This window comes from Somniosus microcephalus, chromosome 9 (genome assembly GCF_052327205.1).
Source record: "Somniosus microcephalus isolate GS21.2 chromosome 9, FLI_Smic_1.0, whole genome shotgun sequence".
NCBI lineage: Eukaryota > Metazoa > Chordata > Chondrichthyes > Squaliformes > Somniosidae > Somniosus > Somniosus microcephalus.
The window spans coordinates 122,150,386-122,171,388 of NC_140995.1; the positions used below are offsets into that span (position 1 = coordinate 122,150,386).

Below are 21,003 nucleotides of genomic sequence, written 5' to 3' on the forward strand. Positions count from 1 at the left end.
CTTGGATGATGAGGGAGATAAAAAATGAAACAAAAAATGGTGTATGATGCATGTCAGGTGAATTCTTCAAGGGAAAACCAGACCAAATACTAAGTTGAGAGGGGATGTGAAGATGAAAATAAGATTGGCAAAGAGAGGATATGAGAGTAGAGAATGGCGGTTAACATAAAATGGAACTCAAAAATCTTCTACCGGCATGTAAACAGTAAGCAGGTAGTAAGTGGCGGGGTGGGGCCTATTTGAGACAAAGGCGGCGATATATGCTTAGATTAGAGGCGCAGGGCAAGGCTAGAATACTCAATGAGTACTTTGTATCTGTGTTTACTAAGGAGGTGGATGCTAACAAAATATCGGTTGAAGTGGAAAAGGTAGAAGCAATGGAAGGGGTGAAAATTGATAAGACAGGATGTACTAGAAAGGCTGGATATGCTTAGAGTGGGTAAGTCACCTGGTCCAGATGGCTTGCATCCCAGGTTGCAAAGGGAATTGGGGGTGGAGATAGCAGAAGGGCTTGCCATAATTTTCCAATCTTCCCTAGATGCTGGGGAGGTGCCTGAGGCTTGGAAAGTGGCAAATGTGACACCATTGTTCAAGAAAGAATGCAAGGACAATCCTAGTAACTACAGGCCAGGTAAGGTTTTAGAAACAATAATCAAGGAAAAAATTAACGGGCACTTGGAGAGGTTTAAGCTAATTAAGGAGAGCCAAAACGTTTTTTTTTTTTTTTTTTTATAAAAAGGCAGATCGTTGTTTGACTAATCTAATTGAATTTTTTGATGAAGTAACAGAGAGGATTGATGAAGGGAATGCAAGGGATGTTGTCAACATGGATGTTCGGAAGGCGTTTGACAAAGAACCACATAGAAGGCTGGTTAACGAAATTGAGGCTCATGGAACAGGTGGGTCAGTGGCAGCTTGGAAAAGGAATTGGCTTAAGGACAGAAAACTGCAAATTGTGGTAAATGACTGTCTTTCAGACTGGAGGATGATAGGCAGTGGTGTTCTCCAAGGGTCAGTACTGGGGCCACTGCTTTTTTGAAATGACCTAGATATTGGAATACAAAGTAGAATTTCTAAATTTGCCGATGACACCAAACTTGGGTGTGTGGCAAACAGTGATGATACGAATCAACTGCAACAAGACATAGATAGGCTAGCAGAATGGGCAGACAAGTGGCAGATGGAATTTAATACAGAGAAGTGTGAGGTGATGCATTTTGGCAGAAGGAATAGGCAGAGGCAATATACTTAATGGCACAGTTTTAAAGAGTGTGCAGGGACAGAGGGACCTGGGAGTTAATGTGCATAGGTCCCTGAAGGTGGTGGGACATATTGAGAGAGTGGTTAGCAAAGCATATCGGATCTTGGGTTTCATAAATAGAGGTATTAAGTACAAAAATAGAGAAGTTATGCTGAACCTTTATAAAGCGCTGGTTAGGCCACAACTGGAGTATTGCATCCAGTTCTGGTCACCACACTTTAGGAAGGATATGAAGGCCCTTAAGAGGGTGCAGAGGAGATTTATCAGAATGGTTCCAGGGATGGGGGATCTTAGCTACAAGGACAGGTTGGAGAAGTTGGATTGGTTTTCATTAGAGCAAAGGAGGTTGAGGGGTATGCAAGAAACACAATACTGTTTGTTACTTCATCTGGTCCCAACTACTGGATCCAATCTGCATTTCATAGATAGCTCATATGTACCACAACTTACATTTATGTAGCATCTTTAATGTAGTAAAGCATCCCAAGGCACTTCACAGGAACATTATTAGATAAACTTTGACACCAAGTCACATAAGGTGATTCGGACAGGTGGCCAAAAGCTTGGTCAAAGGGGTAGGCTTTAAAAAATGTCTTAAAGGAGGAGAGCAAGGTAGAGGTTTAGGTAGGGAAATCCAGAGCTTTAGGCCTATGCAGCTAAAAGCATGGCTGCCAATGGTGGAGCGATGAAAATCGGTAATGTGCTCGAGGCCAGAATTGAAGGAGTGGCGATCTCAGCAGGTTGTAGAGTTGGAGGGAGGTTACAGAGATAGGGAGGGGCAAGGCCATTTAGGGATTTTAAAACAAAAGGAGGAAAATTTTAAAAGCGAGGCATTGCTGAACCAGGAGCCAATGTAGGTCAGTGAGCACAGGGCGGTGGGTGAATGGGACTGAGTGCAAGTTAGGATACGAGCAGCAGACTTTTGGATGAGCTCAAGCTTACGGTAGATACAAGGTGGAAGGCCGGCCAGGGGAATATTAGAATAGTTGCGTCTAGAGGTGACAAAGGCATGGATCAGGGTTTCTGCAGCAAATGAGCAGAGGCCAGGGCAGAGACAGGCAATGTTACGGAGGTGGAAATAGGCGGTCTTGGTGATGGAGCGGATATGTGGTCGGAAGCTCATCTCATTGTCAAATAGGACACCAAGGTTGTGAACGGTTTTGTTCAGCTTCAGTGGCCAGGTCAAGCAATGGAAGTGGCTAGGGAACCGAATTTGTGGTGGGTCCAAAGACAATGGCTTTGGTCTTCCCAATATTTAAATGGAGGAAATTTCTGCTCATCCAATACTGGATGTTAGACAAGCAGTGTGACAAATCTAGGCAGGTGAGGGTAGAGGGAGGTGGAGGTGAGGTTTTGGATTATGTCGCCATGGGGTAGCATGTAGATGATATCTCTGGAGTCCCCCAAGGACCTAACGGTGCAGGAGTGGGAAGAGAAGCCATTGCAGGTGAGTCTCTGGCTACAACTGGATAGATAGAGAGTTAACCCATGAGCCGAATTTAACTTCATAGCAACATCTTAATAGAAAGTAAACTGAATTCCTTCCAAGGCCAAATTGGCAAAAGATCTCAAAATGCAACACCTTGTCGTACACTCAACTCTTTATTTTCACAGTTGTCACCAACAGTAACATTTGAGGTCAATGGACTCTGCCTTTTCAGCATTTCTAATTCTTCACACTTCCCAGTGCATGTGGGATACACATTTGCTTCTAAAGCGGGCAATAGCAAAAGAATAGAGATCTGAGTCAACAATCAATACACAAGGCACAGGAAGGGATGTGAGAATTCTTGTTGCCAGATATCAAAACATCTTAAGAGGATATTGTCTTGCCAGTTCTCTCAGTTGGTGATTTTAATTTACTAATGGTATGTACAGGATGTGGAATGAAGGCTGGATGGCGCTTGAAGGTCAAACAAAATACTGTACTAGTAATGTGTTTATGAGCTTCTTGAAGGCTGTGTTTTATACTGGAGAAATCAAACTGCCAGGTGACACTCTAACCAATTAACAATTCTTCCCATTCCCACATTGTTAATTATCAGCTCATCTCCAACAAGTGTATGGAGCTTGTGGACTTCTTTGCAACAAAGCCTGAGGCCATCCATTTAGCTGCCTCTGCTGCTTCCCCATTTACCAAACCTGTGTCTAGACTTCACATCCCTCAAACCCTAGCCCTGAACCCACACCATTCTCTCATTTCACTTCTATCTTCCTTCATGCCCTATCCAAGCTCATATCATCCATAAAACCCATTAAAAGCAATGCCTCAAGTGGATACGGTCATAGAAAAGTTAATGGAATACTGTGTTTTATGGCGAGAGGTATAGAATACAAAAGTTGCGATGTACTGGCGAGTCTATACAAGCCCTTAGTGGGCCACAGCTGCATTAGTGCGCGCAGTTTTGGGCTCCACACTATAGGAAAGATATTGATGCAGGGGTACAGCACAGAGTCACTGGGATGCTGCTTGGTATGAAGGAATACAAATAAGAGACGAGACTAAGAATTAAGGCTGTTTTCTTAGAACAGAGGAGATTATGGAGATCTGATAGGTGTATAAAATGATGACGGGATGGGACACAGAAGATAAAAGCAGACTGTTTCTAGTGGTTGAGGGGTGAGAGGATTAAATGCAAGAGATTTAGCACAGAGAGCTGGAGAAATGTTTTTACACATGGGGCGTGAGGTTGTGGAATGCACCACCAGTCAGTGACTGCAGCAAAGGCAACACTCAAGAATAACTTAGGTGGTTGAAGGAATGGGAGATAAAAGGATATGGGAACAGAGTGGGCCATTTTCTGTAGAGAATAAATATGAACACAGACTGGTTAGAGTGAAAGCCTTTTCCTTGTTGTAATTTCCAAGTAATGCTACATAATTCGGTGTTCAACCGAAGTCAGTCACTTTGGTAAAAACATAATTCCTGCTTTAGCACACAAAACCACCTTTTAGAAAAAAGGTATTTTACTGCAACAAAAACACACACACATTTTCCTTCCTTATGTTCTGTTGCTCACTTTGAAGTTGGGTTCCCTTTTACTGTTATACAACAGTTTCTTTAAATATAAATGCCTGCAGAAAGTAACAACTTCCTTGTTGGCAATTTTAGTAAATAAGTCTCATTTCTGCATTCACTATATTACTGCACAATTGTTTCTGTTTCTTAGTTACACCAAAAATGAATATCTTTATGTAAAGCTATCTAAATCTTCCAAGGTTACAGCATGTGGTTAGAAAAGAACAGGAAAAAATATTCTGAAATCTATTTCAGTTCGACAAGTTCGTTTTCGCAATCCAAATTTCTTAAGTTAACAAAAGGCAAATGGTTCAAAAGCAGCAAGTTGAAACGTGAATTTTTGCAGTGTTCTGGAGTTAAGACTCATTTCATGCTAAACTAACAGAGGTCATAAGTCAGCAAAATACAGATAACAAGTAATGACATGTGCCTTCAAGACAACACAGCAAAACATCTTTGTTTCTGCTCTAGGAATATTACTGTGGGATTTTTGGCGGGACAACCACATATCACACATTATCCTAACATTGAACTACTACTATCCTATCATTTTCCTGCCATGCAATATTTTATATACCAGTGTGACAGTTTACTTTAAATTTCCCACACCACCCATCTTGTAGCCAGAGTAAGATTACCAATTAGTGCCAAATTAGGACTGGTTCGGAGCAGTAAACCCATGCGCACTAGCAATGGGATGGAGACTACACCAACTTAGTTCACATAGGACCCTTAATGCAAGCAGACAGATTTTCATTCCATCAGTTTGAGCTGAATTTGCACCCAGCTCCAAGAGGTGAAAGGACAGTGTCTAACCACATCCAAGTGTTTTATCATCTTTTATATAGTGTATAATCCTTATTGCAGTAATTTAATAAGAAATACATTTCATTTTACACTGAAAACTTTTCATCCCTTAGTGGTTGAAAATATCAACAAATGTGCACATCAAAAATTACTTTTCTACGGTTCCGTACTGTGCTTATATACCCACAATTCACTTGTTCTCATTACATCAAACATCCACGACAATTCACTTTCAATGGCCACCACTTCTGTGAAGTTACTTTACTTTGAAATAATTAGAATTAAGCTATCAGAGCTGAATCTTACATGAGGACTATAACTGGAAAACAACCAACTCGTTTATATATCTTTTATCATCTTCCTCAAAACAATTGCCAATAACAGATAAGTGTTGAGCACCTACTATACTCACTGAAACCTAAAACACTTCCTGCCACATCTGGAGTTTCTCCCACAGGAACCAAGTTATGCTGCAGGACAGTTTCAACAGGAGAAAGAAAAACACTACACTCATTTGCTACAACAAGAAATTCTTGTAAAAATAAGAGACATGTACCATTTCACGGGCAAAATGAAACTTGCCAAGGAAAGAGGGATGCAAGTTGACTCATCACTCAGCAAAACCATGAGACAACAGTGAACAATGCAAATAGGATGCATATAATGCTTCTAAATCAGTAGATTTTAAATCTCCCAGAAATGCTGCTGAAGCTGCATCGAGCCCTAGTCAGGCTATAGTTACACTGCTGTCTACAGCTCTGGATGGGATGGCCATAGTTAATGGGAACACTCAGGTGATGTCAGAGCGCGCAACTAGGCTCATCCCCAGTATTAGAGATAAATTGTGAGGAAGATAAGCGAAGGCTCATTACCTCGGAAGTATAAAAAGTTATATAAAAGATACAGAACGAGATAGAGAAAGTAAAATCGAACAAAATATTTGCAGATAAGCCAAGGCAGCAGACAAGAGGGCACAAGGATGTGAAGGGCATGTTTATATTAACCAGACTGATACCTGGGATGGCAGGAATGACATATGAAGAGAGATTGAGTCGATTAGGCTTGTATTCACTGGAGTTTAGAAGAATGAGCGGGGATCTCATTGAAACTTATAAAATTCTAACAGGACTAGACAGACTAGATGCAGGAAGGATGTTCCCGATGGCGGGGGAGTCCAGAACCAGGGGTCAAAGTCTAAGGATAAGGGGTAAGCCATTTAGGACTGAGATGAGGAGGAATTTCTTCACCCAGAGAGTGGTGAACCTGTGGAATTCTCTACCACAGAAGGCAGTTGAGGCCAATTCATTAAATATTCAAGAAGGAGTTAGATATATTTCTTAAGGCTAAAGGGATCAAGGGATATGGGGAGAAAGCAGGGACAGGGTACTGAATTTGGATGATCAGCCATGATCTCATTAAATGGCGGAACAGGCTCGAGGGGCCGAATGGCCTACTCCTGCTCCTATCTTCTATGTTTCTATGATAACAGGCAACAACTTGCATTTATACAACACTTTAAAACGTAGGTACACCAGAAACTACTTATTTACACAGAGCTTGATCTCCAGCAGGAACAGATTGTGACGAAGGGTTGTTCAGGCTAGGACACTGGTCTCAGATAAGAAACCGTTAGCTGCTAGAATAGAAAAACCAGTCGGTTTGAAAGATGAAATCAATAGGCCAAAAGTAGCTGTTTCTTCAAACTTGTTGTGTGGTCTTATGAACTGGCAGATCCCAACAAGGCACCAATTGTTCATACTGGGGCACATAACGCGCTGCTACATCAACGCGAGTGCCCACGCTTTCTTCTTGTCTTGATGGACCATGAAGGTGTATGCTATAGAGCTTCGTGGGGCACACATTTTCATACACCTCAAGCTGCAGATAGTAACAGATCTTTGTATTCTGATTTAAGATTTATCCAATGATAAATTCCCTATATTCCTCCCTCACCTCCTTTAAAATCCACTTTTTTTTTTTTTAAACCAAACCTTTGCTCATCTCTTCTGATCTCTCCTTCTTTGGCTCAGCTTCCATTTTTGATTATGTCTCCATGAGGAGCTGAATAAATACAAGCTTCATTGAGGACTCATCAAAGCCATCTTTAAATTTGTGGTAATTAGCTAAAGATAGCTTTTGAACTCCAATTTTCCATCAATTGTTGTTGGATATTGCTACCATCTCCAAAGCAGACACGGGTAGGGGTTCGGAGAGCTACAGAAAGCTGATATCTTTAATGTTAAAAATAAAGGCATTAGAATAAATATAACAGGCATTCCTCACAATCCTACCCGAGACAACAATTTATGTGCATTTCCTCCAATCTAGTGTACTGTATCCTTTGCTTACGGTGTAGTCGCTTGGACAGTGGGGAAAACCAAATACATTTGCTGAACACCCCTTTCCATCCACAAGTGTGACCCTTACCTACCACCTGTAGATCTCCACTTAATTCTCCATTCCATGCTCACTCTAAATCTGAATCTTTGGCCTCCTACACTGCCTCAGTGCAAGCTTCAGGAACAGTATCCCATCTTCTCTTCTGCGCATTCTGCTGTGTATTTCCAGTTTATTTCAGAATTCCAGTGTTTGTAGTCTTTTTATTTATTGTAAAGGCATGCTTCTTCAGATAAAGTTGAAGTTAAAATAATAGAACATTTATAAAGGGAAGAACAGAAAATAGGAGGGCAAAAAACTGATTAAAGGACCAAAAACACTGGATCGGTTACCATACAACATTCTTACCTCAGCACGTGGCATCTCAGAACTTCGGTTCGTTACACGTAACAAAAGTAAAAACAGCACCCCCATTTGGCTGGGAACTTTTTTTGTACGCCACAAGAATTTAAACGTAACACTGTATAATTTAGTAATAAAGGAAAACAAAACTGATCATGTTATATTTCTCTTATATTCCATTCACAAAATGTCACGTGATCAGATGCATTGCATCCAATCTCGTTTATTTCCCCAAGTTTGTTCCCATCCTCCTTAAATATATGTGGGCAAAAGAACATATATCCTAAGTCATTGTACTGGCTTTTAATCTAGCAAAACAGCACACTGGGAATACCATTTCCCCCACCCCCTCTAAAGCAAAGGTTAGCAATCAAGAAAAAACACAACCCACTCAAATCAGACTAAATTCTTTCAACATGCTTTAGTCCTCAATGCACAATGAATGTCTGCCTTGTGTCCCCCAACTAAGAGCTAATATCTTTTTTACAAATAACAGATGAGGTGTGGGTGTTGCCTGCCCTTAATTATTGTCGTGCTTTTCCTCCGGGTCGGCTTTCTGCATTCCTCCTTCCCAAAGCCAATGTAAAAATAAATCCGTTTCTCTTGCAGAGTTACATATTATTTTTGGTTTGAGATATATATCATTTGAGAACATTGCTTTTCAATCTCAATGCCATCCTGCACTATAGGCCTTATTTAAAAAAAACACAACCTTAAGCAACAGAAATTTCCCTTGTATCCAATCTTCCAAGCTTTTGCATCAGTAATGGCACAAAGTAAACATCAGGCAATAATCATTTAAGATTAGCTTTTTACTGCTGGGCTTTTGAGATGAAATACAGTGTAATCATCACCAGATATCAGCCTTTGCTCAGTGGTAGCACTCAGTCAGAAGGTGGTCATGGGTTCAAGCTCCACTCCATAGGCTCCAGCACATAATAGAGACTTGCTCTTCCCTGCAGCACCTCAGTAATGAGGGAGTGCTGCACTGTGGGCAGCGCTGTATTCAGATGAGATGTTAAAGCAAGGCCCCATCTGCCTTCTCAGGTGAGCATAAAGGATCCCATAGCACAATTCAAAAAAAAGGGAACTTCTCCCTACATTACAACAGTGACTACGATCTCAAATTACTTATTGTAATTGGCTATGGAGTGCTTTGGGATATCCTAAAACATAAGAAATAGGAGCAGTAGGCCATTCAATAAGATCATGGTCATCGTCATCAACTCCACATCCCTCGATTCCAAAAATCTATATCGCAGCTTTGAATATATTCAGTCATTCAGCAGCCACAGCCCTCTGGGGCAGAGAATTCCAAAGATTCACAACCCTCATGGTGAAGAAATTCCTCATCTCGGTCTTAAAATACCTACCCCTTATCCGGAGACTATGCCCCCTAGTTCTAGTCACTCCAGCCAGGGGAAACAACCTCTCAGCATCTACCCTGTCAATCCCTTTCAGAATCTTGTAAGTTTCAATGATATCACCCCTCATTCTTGTAAACTCCAGAGAGTATAGGCCCATTCTACACAATCTCTCGTCATAGGACAGCCCTCTCATCCCAGGAATCAATCTAGGTGAACCTTTGTTGCACCGCCTCCAAGGCAAGTATATCCTTCCTTGGATAAGGAGACCAAAACTGTGCACAGTACTTCAGGTGTGGTCTCACCAAGGCCCTGTACAATTGTAGCAAGACTTCCTTACTCTTATACTCCAACCCCCTTGCAATAAAGGCCAACATGCCATTTGCCTTCCTCATTGCTTGCTGTACCTGCATGCTAGCTTTCTGTGTTTCTTGCATGAGGATATTGTGAACATAGGAATTGCTAGTCCAAGATCTACCTAATGGGGGTCATCACTGACAAGAAACTTAACTGGATTAGCCACAAATACTGTGGCTGCAAGAGCAGGTTATATGCTGGGTAAGCCGAGGCTCAGTGACTCACCTCCTGACCCCCCAATGTCTTTCCACCATCTACAAGGTACAAGTCAGGAGTGCGATGGAATACTTTTCATTTGCCTGGATGAGTGCAGCTCCAACAACACGCAAGAACTCAACACCATCCAGGACAAAGCAGCCCACATTAATGGCACCCCATCCACCACCTTAAACATTCACTTCCTGCACCACCGGTGCACCGTGGCTGCAGTGTGCACCATCTACAAGATGCACTGCAACAACTTGCCACGGGTTCTACGACAGCACCTCCCAAACCCTTGACCTCTACCACCTAGAAGGACAAGGCACATGGGAACACCAACACTTTCAAGATCCCCTCCAAGTTAAACACCATCCTGACTCGGAAATATATCACCGTTCCTTCATTGTTGCTAGGTCAAAATCCTGGAACTTCCTACCTAATAGCACCGAGAGTACCTTCACCACACGGACTGCAGCGGTTCAAGGCGGCGGCTCACTATCCCCTTCTCAAGGGTAATAAATGCCAGCAACACCCACATCCCGTGAATGAATTTTTTTTTTTTTAAGTTCACTTTCTACTGTCCTGTTAGTCACATGATGCAACAATAATGGAGTTGCTGACTAATTGTGACAATCAATCTCTGCAACAGATCCAGACAGGAGATGAGGAATACTCACGGTAGCAGAAAGCTTTGGAAACCACAGGTCCAAAGTCACATGTTCCTCCTAAGCATGCTACAGTTACCAGATGTTGTACTTCATTGGTTATGAAGAGCTTTGGGACAGCCTGAGGTTGTGAAAGGCGCTATATAAATGCAAGTTCTTTCTTTCTAGATGCAAGTTATTTCCCATTGAAAAAGAAATGAACTTGAATTTATATAGTGAATTGTCAGCTTAGATTATATGTTCAAGTCTCTGGTCTGGGCCTTGAAGCCATGACTTTCTGACTCGGGCGTGAGTGCTACCTTTCTTGAAAATTTGTTGCATAATTCAAAGCTCTTAATTCAAATTACTGGTTGATCCCACACTAAATGGATCTTGACCTAGTGCTTAAAGAAAACTTAACCTGATTCAAGTAGGCCAGAGTAGCCAACATTCTTTGGCTATCCAACCTTATCGTGCCAGTAAAGACAAACTAATTTGGCAAAGAATTTAGGACCGACTGTTTCTGCATCATGGATCAGCCACTTCAAAAACGACCACACAATCCAGTCTAGGTCCACATGTGAGGAGGCAAGCAACATTCCCACAGCAAGAGTCAACACGGAGTGTGTGATAAAATTCCTGAAATATTCTCTCATGATAAACCTCAACACATCCAAAATGCAGCTGAAACAGACCTTTTTGAAAAGGTGCACCCAAATGGAATGTACACTTTCAATGAAAAGATACTGTGGTGGGTAAAAGGATATATAAAAACAAGTTACTGTTGATAAGCAGCCAGTGATTGGAAATTCCAAAACCCTCCACCGTTGTTTGTGGTTTTGTCACTCTGTCTGTAATCTACAGAAATAGATGAAAGGCCTGGATGACAGTCGCTCTTTCTGAAGAGTATCCGTGTCTCTTCGACCGAAGCATGGAATCACAAGGCAGAAAAGTTGGCTCAATAATTGACAACTCTGGGGCTCACTGAAATATCTGTGTCGAAAAGCAGAATTCATCAGAACCTGCTTTCAGCGCTGTAAATTCATCTCCCCAGCAGAGGACGCAGCTGTAACTGATGCAGTCGAGGAACCCGTGCGGAGCAGGCTCGAGGGGCCAAGTGGCCTATTCCTGCTCCTATTTCTTATGATACCAAAAGACAACGCTGAAGCTTCAAACCTCTGTGCCCCCCCCCCCCCCCCCCACAAAACAAACTCAACTTTGTATTAACAGGGATAGAATATAGACTTAACTATGATCAAACATTTTACAGGCATGTGATAACTTCAACACAGGACAGAAAAAGCACATCTAAAACAATTTTAAAGGAACAGAGAAGCCGGATCCAATACAGCAGTTGTAGCTGCTCTGTTAAATACCAAATGCCCTTTCCTACCATAAGCAATGAAGCTTTGGAACAAGATACTTATGTATCAAGCATTGTAACTAACTTCTTGAGGCTTCCATTAATTTGTATATATTTGAAGACACGGATACAAACAGATCTCACTATTCTGTTTTCGGATTTATTCGCCAAGGAAGCAACAGCATAAAGCACAGCCTTTTGCAAACCTCTGGCTTTCCGAAACAGGATAAACCAGCAAGTCAGAAATAGAAGTATACAAAGATCAGAGCTCCCTGGGCTTTGTGGCTCCAACTACCACAACTGCTGGGCCAGAAATGTCAATTGGACTGTACAACTTAGCAAGCATTCAGAGTGACACTGGGTACAGGTCTCTGCTCGAAAGCTTCACATTCAGTACTTTTTACAGCAAAAAAAATTAGCATGCTCCCAACTGCATCAGGACTGTCCATTTTAAAATAAAATTTGGTATCCAATGATGAACGCCAAGAGTGGGGTAGTCAGCGGACAACGGGACACAGGGTGGCGGTGATTGCAGGGGTTCGGGGGGGGGGGGGCACAAGGATGTATTGGAGAGAATTTATAAACTAAGCGGAATGTTGAATTTGGTGTATTGAGATAGAGAGAACCAGTGAACATCAGGGAAAACAGGAGTGATGGGTGAGCTAGACTTTGGGCTGGACAGGGTGCTGGCAGCTGATTTTTGGATAAATTGGAGCAGAGAGGAGCTGGGGAGGTAAGCAAAGAAGGTGCTGGAGAAGTTGATTTTTGAGGCATTAAAAGCAGGGTTAAGGGTTTCAGCAGGGGAAGGGTGAGATAGGAGTGTAGATGGGAAATGTTGCCGATGTGGACGTATGCTGCGTTGGTGAAGAGGAGGTTCGACACTCAGCTCAGGATCAAAGAGCACACGGAGATTGCACACTGTCTAGTTCAGCCCGAATGAGCAGTCAAGGAGAAGGCGACTGAGATTTACCCCTCGTAAATCGACTAAGCAGAATGCGCGCCAGAAAAAGAATGCTGATGCAGGATGGGTTGCTGTTTGGGAGAGATGGTGACAGGTGCTAGGGTGGGCATGACAGAGGATGCTTAAAGAGACGTGGGCTGCCCGGGGTTTGGTGGTGGGGGAGCATTTCGCAGAAAGCAGAAATAAAATGGAGTTAAGAGTATAGGTTAGACACAGGGCAGCGATGCAGAGCAGAGAAGGCCGGGAGTTGCCAAAAGGGGGAAGGAAGCTTTGGTAAAGAATGGCAGCCAAGACGCACGTGCAAACAGAAATAGCAAAAGCAGCTTTAGATTGCACAATATGTAGAGGAGACTAAAACTTGGCTAAGCAAGTCCACAAGCCCTTTGAAGTCTGAATAATCACAAACCATCAAAATGCACCAGGTTGGGGCAGGTAAAGAGATAAAAAGGCAAGTATGGACTCTGCTTGACTACAGAATGCTACATGATAGTGGAAGGGAAAATAAGAATCTGATTACACAATGAAAGCTAAACTATTTGAGGGTGAGGAGGGGTAGAGGGGCGGGAACAGAAAGTTAACTGACATTTTTAAATCAGACACTTAAGTCAGCCTCAAGTATATCTGTACCGTCAAATCACAGTAATGGCAAAGTAATCTTACTGTATTGTATTGGTCCGACAGCTGCCTGAGAAATATAGGAACTACTTCACATGATTTATTTCACAGAACTCACCACGGCTTTGGTCTGTGAACATAAAACGACTACTAATTTCCGATAGTATAAAAGCAGATTTTCCTAATCACCATCTTTGCAAAAGTAAACATGCAGTAGCAAGAATATATATTTATTTACTCTCTATTAAGTAATGGTACTAAACATCCCTGATTGAGAACCAGATGACAGTAATGGGAAAGATTTGTAAATAGAGATGTTTATAAATAATCTTGGGACTACAAACAATCAATGACAACAAAGCATAGCAACTTAAACTTCAACTGCCTGGCAATTGTGTTAGAGCCCCTCGGTGTGAGGGTGAGAGCCCCTCGGTGTGAGGGTGAGAGCCCATCGGTGTGAGGGTGAGAGCCCATCGGTGTGAGGGTGAGAGCCCATCGGTGTGAGGGTGAGAGCCCATCGGTGTGAGGGTGAGAGCCCATCGGTGTGAGGGTGAGAGCCCATCGGTGTGAGGGTGAGAGCCCATCGGTGTGAGGGTGAGAGCCCATCGGTGTGAGGGTGAGAAGAAATCAGTCAATCTGCACACAGCAAGATCCCACAAACAGCAATGAGATAAATGACCAGTTAATCTGTTTTTGGTGGTGTTAGTTGAGGGATGAATGTTGGCCACGACACCTGAACTCCCCTGCTCTTCTTCGAACAGTGCCCCTGCCTTGGGATCTTTTACATCAACCCAAGGGGACAGCAGGACCTCGGATTAGCTCAACCGACAGTGAGGCACACCCCCAGTATTAAACTGAAGTGCCTGCCTACATTATGTGCTCAAATATCTGGATTGGAGCTTGAATTTCAGTGACTCACAGGCACAAGTGCTACCACTGAGCGAAGTCTGACATTTCCCAGTGAAGCTGGGGAGAGGAAAGAACTTACTTTTGTAAATTCTCAGCAAAAAGCTTTTGCATCATTAACTTATCCCCACCCAAAATGTAACTGTTAGCATGAGATACCGTTTAATGGTATACTAAGGAAAAGACAACCGTCAACCCATCTGCAATGTGTAGCTGAAGCAGGAAGACAGAACAGAAGCAAACTCATATTGACGAGTCTGTCAACTTCAAAGTGCATTAGCTGAAGTCAGATTTCTTGCTTGGCATACACTGATATTCTCAAGAGAATGGGATAGTAATCAATCTAACTATGTACAAAACAATTGAAGAGTACCAAGTAACAAACATAAATCATCAAATGTCATTCAACAACAAAACCTATTTACAAATTATCAAATCAAAATTAGCAATTATATTATGAGATCTCCTATGACATTGCTTACGATTAGTCTAGGGCCTGGAGAACACTGATGTTTAATGCAGTTCTGTTCCAAGTTCCTGCACTCAGAGACAAGCTCCCTGCTGCTGCCCAAAACAGGAGGCATTACTTCAATACTCCATTCTTCCACACACTGCATTACTGGTTCCCACACTGGTAATCATCAGGAATTCTTTTTTCCCTGCACCAATCACCTCTGTCCTTATGCATCAGGTGAATTGGATATTCTTCTTCTCTGCTTCAAATTCTTCTGTGGCCTCCCCTCACCCTAACTCACTGATCTTCTCAGACCATTTGAGCCCTGCATGCGCCATCTGTTCCTCAGGCCTATTTTCCTTGTTTCCCACTACTATTCCATCCGTTGTTACTCCTTCAGCTGCTCTACCCACACCCCAGTGCCCCTACTTTTTCTCTTCCTTTCTTTACTTCAAAAGCCTCAAGACCCTTCTTCCCAACAGTGCTTTAACCCATCCAACTCCGACTTTTCCCCCTCCTGCTTGGTCTGTATTCTCTGTCCACTGCCCTGGAATGCTCTTTGACGCATCTTTCTATGTGAGGAACGTACATCTATCTGATAATGACCAACCCGATTGTAACCAAAAAAGAAAGGACCATCATTCCCTCTATCCTTAATCATCATCTTCCAAAAACATAGCTCTGTCCATCCAACTTAGAAAGGGTGATTTCTACAATCACTGCAGACATTTCCCTTGTAAAATGGTTTAAAAATGAACATACATTTCCACCTGAAATCGTATATACATTTGTTTGGGCCTTTTCATCCATTGTAAATTTGGAGTTGCATATATTAATATATAAACATTTGTCTTTAGGGCAAGGAGCTATGTGACCATTCTCTTCCACAATGACTCAATTGTAGGTGTGGACGACAACCACTCGTTATCAAAGTAGATCATTAACAGGGAAATTCCATTATCACTGTAGCATAAAAATAAATGAAGGTCAAATAAAAGTTTGGTTCAGGGCAGTTAATGTTCAAACCAAGTTAATGCCAGCGGAAATCTGTCCACTTCCCGGTTAGTAAAAAGCTAAGATTTCCCCTTCCCCCAGTGAGTCTCCTTCTCCTCCTCCCTTTAATTAAAACGATTTGCCCAAGTATTGTGGCCGCCTGCTCCAGGAGTTGAGCGACACTTCGCCCCCAGCCCGGCCCGCCGCAAAATCCTGGAGAAGACAAAGAAAAAGGGGGAGCTAGAAAACTGGAGGGGTTGAAGGAGGGAGAAGAGTTGAACAGTTTCAATGTAGTTGGAGGAGTTACTCAGGAAACTGGCGGAGTGCAGAATCAGGCTGTGAATAATTCAGAGGCTGCGCTCCGGGGAGGAGCTGCTGCTGCTGCTGTTCAGGATTACCTGGCAAAGCAGGTCAGACATCACCTTGCAGTCAACCCGAGCCGCAAACCCGCAGCCCCTCCACCGAACCTCCCGCTCCTGCCCCAGACAGCCAGCCAGCTTCGGCTTCCCTTCCCTTCCCCGCACTGCTGGGCAAGTTATGTGGAGCAAAGAGCCCGGGACCACCCACAACCTCCCCGACCCTCTACCCTCCAAATCCCGGGCTCTCACCCATGGCTGCTGGCGCCTGGCGGCGGTCTCTTCTCCTCTCGGTCTCCTTCCTGGCTCGTTATCCGCAGGCGGCGCCGTCCATTCAGGGAAAGGAAACTAAGCCAACTGCAAACCTGTTGCTGCTCGGCTCGGGGAGGAGCGATTACAGCCGACCGGCCCGACCCAATCGCAGCATCGGCCACCCGCCTGCAGTCGGCTCCCTGGAGCCGGGGCTGGGAGGAGGGGGAAAGGCTCGGGCCGCTCCGCCCCTTTCCTTCCTTGTCCCCGCCCGGCCGCGCACAGGGAGCGAGGTGATTGACAGCACCGGGCGCCAGCCACAGGCTGCACTGCTTCAGCCGAAAGGAGGGGAGAGAAGCTGGCCCAAGTCTCCAGTTGCGTTGTCGTGTTGGATCCCCTTTTTGCATTTTTCTGTAAAATCGCGACGCGAACCCCCGAAGCTGAGGTTCGCGTTTTTTTTCCATGCTGCTCCTCAGTTGAATTTCGATCTCCACATAAGACGGGCGGTTTTAAACTATTAATGCCTAACGATGTCATACACAATGTAATAATCACAGATACAGCTTTCAACACTTCCAATCTGTTAAACGAGCACTTTGCATTTGTTGAAAACTGTTTCTGCAAAACTTTTCTCTTGTGTTTGCAAACAACGCCAAAGTATATTTCCATAATTGCAGTGAGCCGCAACGCCTGGGAGTAATTTGGTGACGCGAGGATATAATTGAGATGCAAATTATGCCATCATGTGGTTTTGTTTGCAAATACAGAAAAAAGATTTGCGAAACAATTTTCTATAAACACAGTGGCGCTTTAAAAACATCCGTGGAATTTTTCTGATCGCTCAGCAACGCATAATTAACATAAACTGCAACGTATGAATTCACAGAGATGCAATTCTTTCAAAAGGAACATAATTCACTTCTCAAATAATTTGTAGCTGTGCATAATTTAAAGGGTTTTAAGTGGCGCAATACTGGATACTTACAGCGAGATTACGAAGATAGCCCCAAGACTGAGACTTCCCAATGGTGTCAGAAGTGATTATGATTATTTTATTTACATTCCACCTCTTGCTACAACAACTTTTATTTATATAGCGCCTTTAATGTAGTAAAACATGCCAAGGCACTTCACGGGAGCGTTATTTTAAAAAATTTGACTGTGCCACGTAAGGAGATATTCGGACAGGTGACCAAAAGCTTGGTCAAAGGTAGATTTTAAGGAGTGTCTTAAAGGAGGAGAGAAGGAAAGGGTTCAGGGAGGTAATTCCAGAGCTTAGGGCCCAGGCAGCTGAAGGCTGTGAAGGTGAAGCGATTAAAATTGGAGATGAGCAATATTACGTCCATGAATGATTGAGACATGGACAGCAGGAGTTGAACAAAACACATCTTTACTGATGGAAGTCAATAGTGAAACTGAAAACAACAGATGCTCACTAGCGCCTTTTATACAGGGGTGGTCACTGCCGGTACTGCAGTCTGAGACCAGTTATTCTCTTAAAGGTACATACACAACAATTCCTCCCCTTTTAGATAAACAGTACATAACATTCATTTAACAACTAAATGATAACTAATTACAATCACAATTACGGTTGCTAGATATATTGGTTAAGTTTAAGCAATTATAAGTTCAGTCTTTGAGGAGGCTTCCTGATTCTGTCTGGATAACGCCTCTTTGGGGTATCAGGTTCTTCTGGCAATGTTGAGTCGGAATCAATGTCGTTGTTTGGTTCATCTGCTTCCAATATCACCGATTCTGCGGTAGCTGCAATTGGAACGTCGATTTCATTACCAGGTGTAGCAGATCGTGGTGTGGATTTGACGTTTTCCAGTGACTGTAGAATCTGGTCAGCATGGCATCTTACAATGCTCTCCCCAACGTCCACGGTATACATGAGAGGTCCTTGCCGTGTACAAATCATTCCTGGCTGCCATTTCTCAGTGCGGTAGTCCCGGGCCAAAACTGGTTGACCTATCTTAAAACTCCTGGTCGGCCTTTCATTCATATTCTGAAACTGCCTGTTCTCCACATCTCTTCGGACGTTTGGCTTAACCAAATCCAAGCGGTATCGTAGTCTTCGATTGAAGAACATCATGGCTGGAGTTTGGTTGGTAACCACATGTGTCGCATTCCGGTAGGTAAACAAGAAGTTGTCCACCTTGTGTTGTAGGGGTATATCTTCATTACACATTGCCTTGATAGCCTTCTTGAATGTTTGGACAAACCTCTCGGCCAATCCATTAGTGGCTGGATGATATGGGGCAGATGTGTAATGCTTAACACCATTGTTCTTTAAGAACCTCCGGAACTCTTCAGACACAAACTGTGGTCCATTGTCAGAGCAAATCTGTTCAGGCAGCCCATTCCTGGCGAATATGGTTTGTAAAACTGTGATAGTTTTTTCCGTGGTGGTTGAGGACATTTTTATTACCTCTGGCCACTTTGAATGTGCATCCACCGCAATTAAAAACATCGAGTCCATGAAGGGACCAGCAAAATCAATGTGCACCCTTTGCCATGGAGATGACGGCCACTCCCATGGATGCAGAGGAGCTTGTGGTGGGGCGTTTTGGACCTTCTGGCATCCTGCACAGCTCTTGGTCATCTCTTCGATTTCTCTATCCATTCCCGGCCACCACACAAACGCTCTGGCTAAGTTCTTCATTTTTACCCCACCCAGATGACCCTCATGAAGCTCATTGAGCACTCTATCCGTCAACTTAGTTGGAATTACTACTCTGGATCCACACATCAAGGTTCCTCTGCACACTGACAGCTGTTCTCGGCGAGAATGCTGGCAGCAGTGGTTCGCCATGTGCTGGCCATCCCTTCACCATTAAATCATAGACCCGTGATAGTGTCGGGTCATTCCGTGTTTCCTTTTCTATGTTTGCATTCGTCACAGGGAGACATTCGACTATGGTCGAGTGGAATAACTCCATTGGATCCACTGCAAGGTCTTCTTCTTCCACCGTCGGCAACGGTAGGCGTGACAATCCATCAGCATTTCCATGCTGTTTAGTTCCTTTGTACTCGATGTCATATTGGTGTGCCCCTAGGAAAAGGGACCACCTCTGCAGCCGTTGTGCTGTCATTATCGGTACGCCCTTCTGAGGGTTGAAAATGGAGACAAGGGGTTGATGATCGGTTAGTAGAGTAAATTTTTGACCGTGCAGGTAGTGATTGAACTTCTTCACCCCCCACACTAGGCTGAGGGCCTCTCTGTCAATCTGGGCGTAGTTACGCTCGGCAGAAGTTAACGAGCGTGACGCAAAAGCTATCGGCCTCTCTAAACCATCAAGGAATTTATGTGACAGTACCGCCCCAATGCCGTAGGGAGACGCATCACACGCCAGTCTGATCGGCAGTGCTGGGTTGTAGTGAGCCAATACTTCCCTTGAAGTGATTAAGTCCTTACTCTTCTGAAAGGCCCGCTTACAATCATCGCTCCATTTCCATGCTACCCCCGTTCGTAGCAGGGCGTTCAGTGGGTGCAGAATTGTCGACAAATTCGGCAAAAACTTATGGTAGTAATTCACCAATCCGAGGAATGACCTCAGTTGCGACACATTTTCAGGCGCTGGGGCCTTAACAACCGCTTCAATTTTGTCAGGGGACTTATGTAACCCCTCTTCATCAATCACGTGGCCACAATACGATATCTGTTTCTTAAAAAATTCGCACTTGGGGCGGTTGGCTCGCAGCCCATGTTCCCGTAGTCTAGTGAGCACCTGTTCTAGGTTGTTAAGGTGTTCACTGTCATCTTCACCTGTCACAAGGATGTCGTCCAAGTAACACTGAGTCCCCGGAATCCCTTGCAGGACTTGTTCCATCGCTCTTTGCCATATCGCCGGAGCCGATGCTACTCCGAATACCAATCGATGATACTGGTAAAGACCTTTGTGAGTGTTTATCGTGAGATACTTCCTAGAGGACTCTTCAACCTCCATCTGCAAATATGCTTGTGCTAGGTCAATTTTTGTAAAACGCTTCCTTCCAGACAGTGAGGCGAAGATGTCTTCTATCCTTGGAAGAGGATATTGTACTGTGTGAAGGGCTGGGTTCACCGTCACCTTGAAATCCCCACAGATGCGAATCTTCCTTGGCTCCCCGGACTTATTGTTTAACGTTTTCTTCATGACAGGAATGATGGGTGTCACCCACTCGCTCCAGTCGACCTTAGACAACACGCCTGCCTTCTCCAGATTCTCCAGCTCTGCCTCGACGGCTGGGCGAATTGCATATGGTACCGGTCTTGCTTTGAAAAACTTGGGAACTGCATTCTCTTCTATTTTTATCGAGGCGGTTACGCCTTTAAGCGTGCCCAGTTCTTGTTGAAATACCTCTTTGGCGTTAGCTAAGATTGTTGACAATCATCCAGGAGTGACGTCTTCATCTTTTTTACCGTCCACCGTCATTGCATGAATGGAGTGCCAATCTAAGTTTATCTTCCTGATCCATTCCCGTCCCAATAACGGTGGTCCACCATTTGGCAGTATGTAGAGATACAATTTCCGTATTTTCTTGCTGTTGTATTCGACAGGCACCCTTATTTTTCCTCTGGGGTATACTTTTTGCCCCGTATACATCGTCAAGACGATGGATGTCTCTCTCAAGGGTATGTGTGAAAATAGCCGCTCGTAGTCTCGTCGATTCATGACGGTTAGCGCTGATCCTGTATCCAGTTCCATTTTAACTTGGGACCCTGCTA

At 43.7% G+C, this 21,003-nt stretch overlaps 1 protein-coding gene across 5 annotated transcripts in view; it reads right to left on the bottom strand.

Moving 5' to 3' along the window:
- Positions 1-16,619, bottom strand: part of cd2ap (CD2-associated protein) — a 199,582-nt gene extending 182,963 nt beyond the window's left edge. For 2 of the 5 annotated variants that reach the window (XM_085997100.1, XM_085997099.1), the window contains exon 1: positions 16,293-16,618. In XM_085997100.1, the coding sequence (XP_085853226.1) occupies positions 16,293-16,296 (4 nt within the window). In that variant the 5' untranslated portion in view covers positions 16,297-16,618. Of the gene's footprint in view, positions 1-16,292 lie in introns of all 5 variants that reach the window. The other 3 variants (XM_085997102.1, XM_085997101.1, XM_085997104.1) reach the window with 2 other exon arrangements.
- Positions 16,620-21,003: the final 4,384 nt, after the last annotated feature.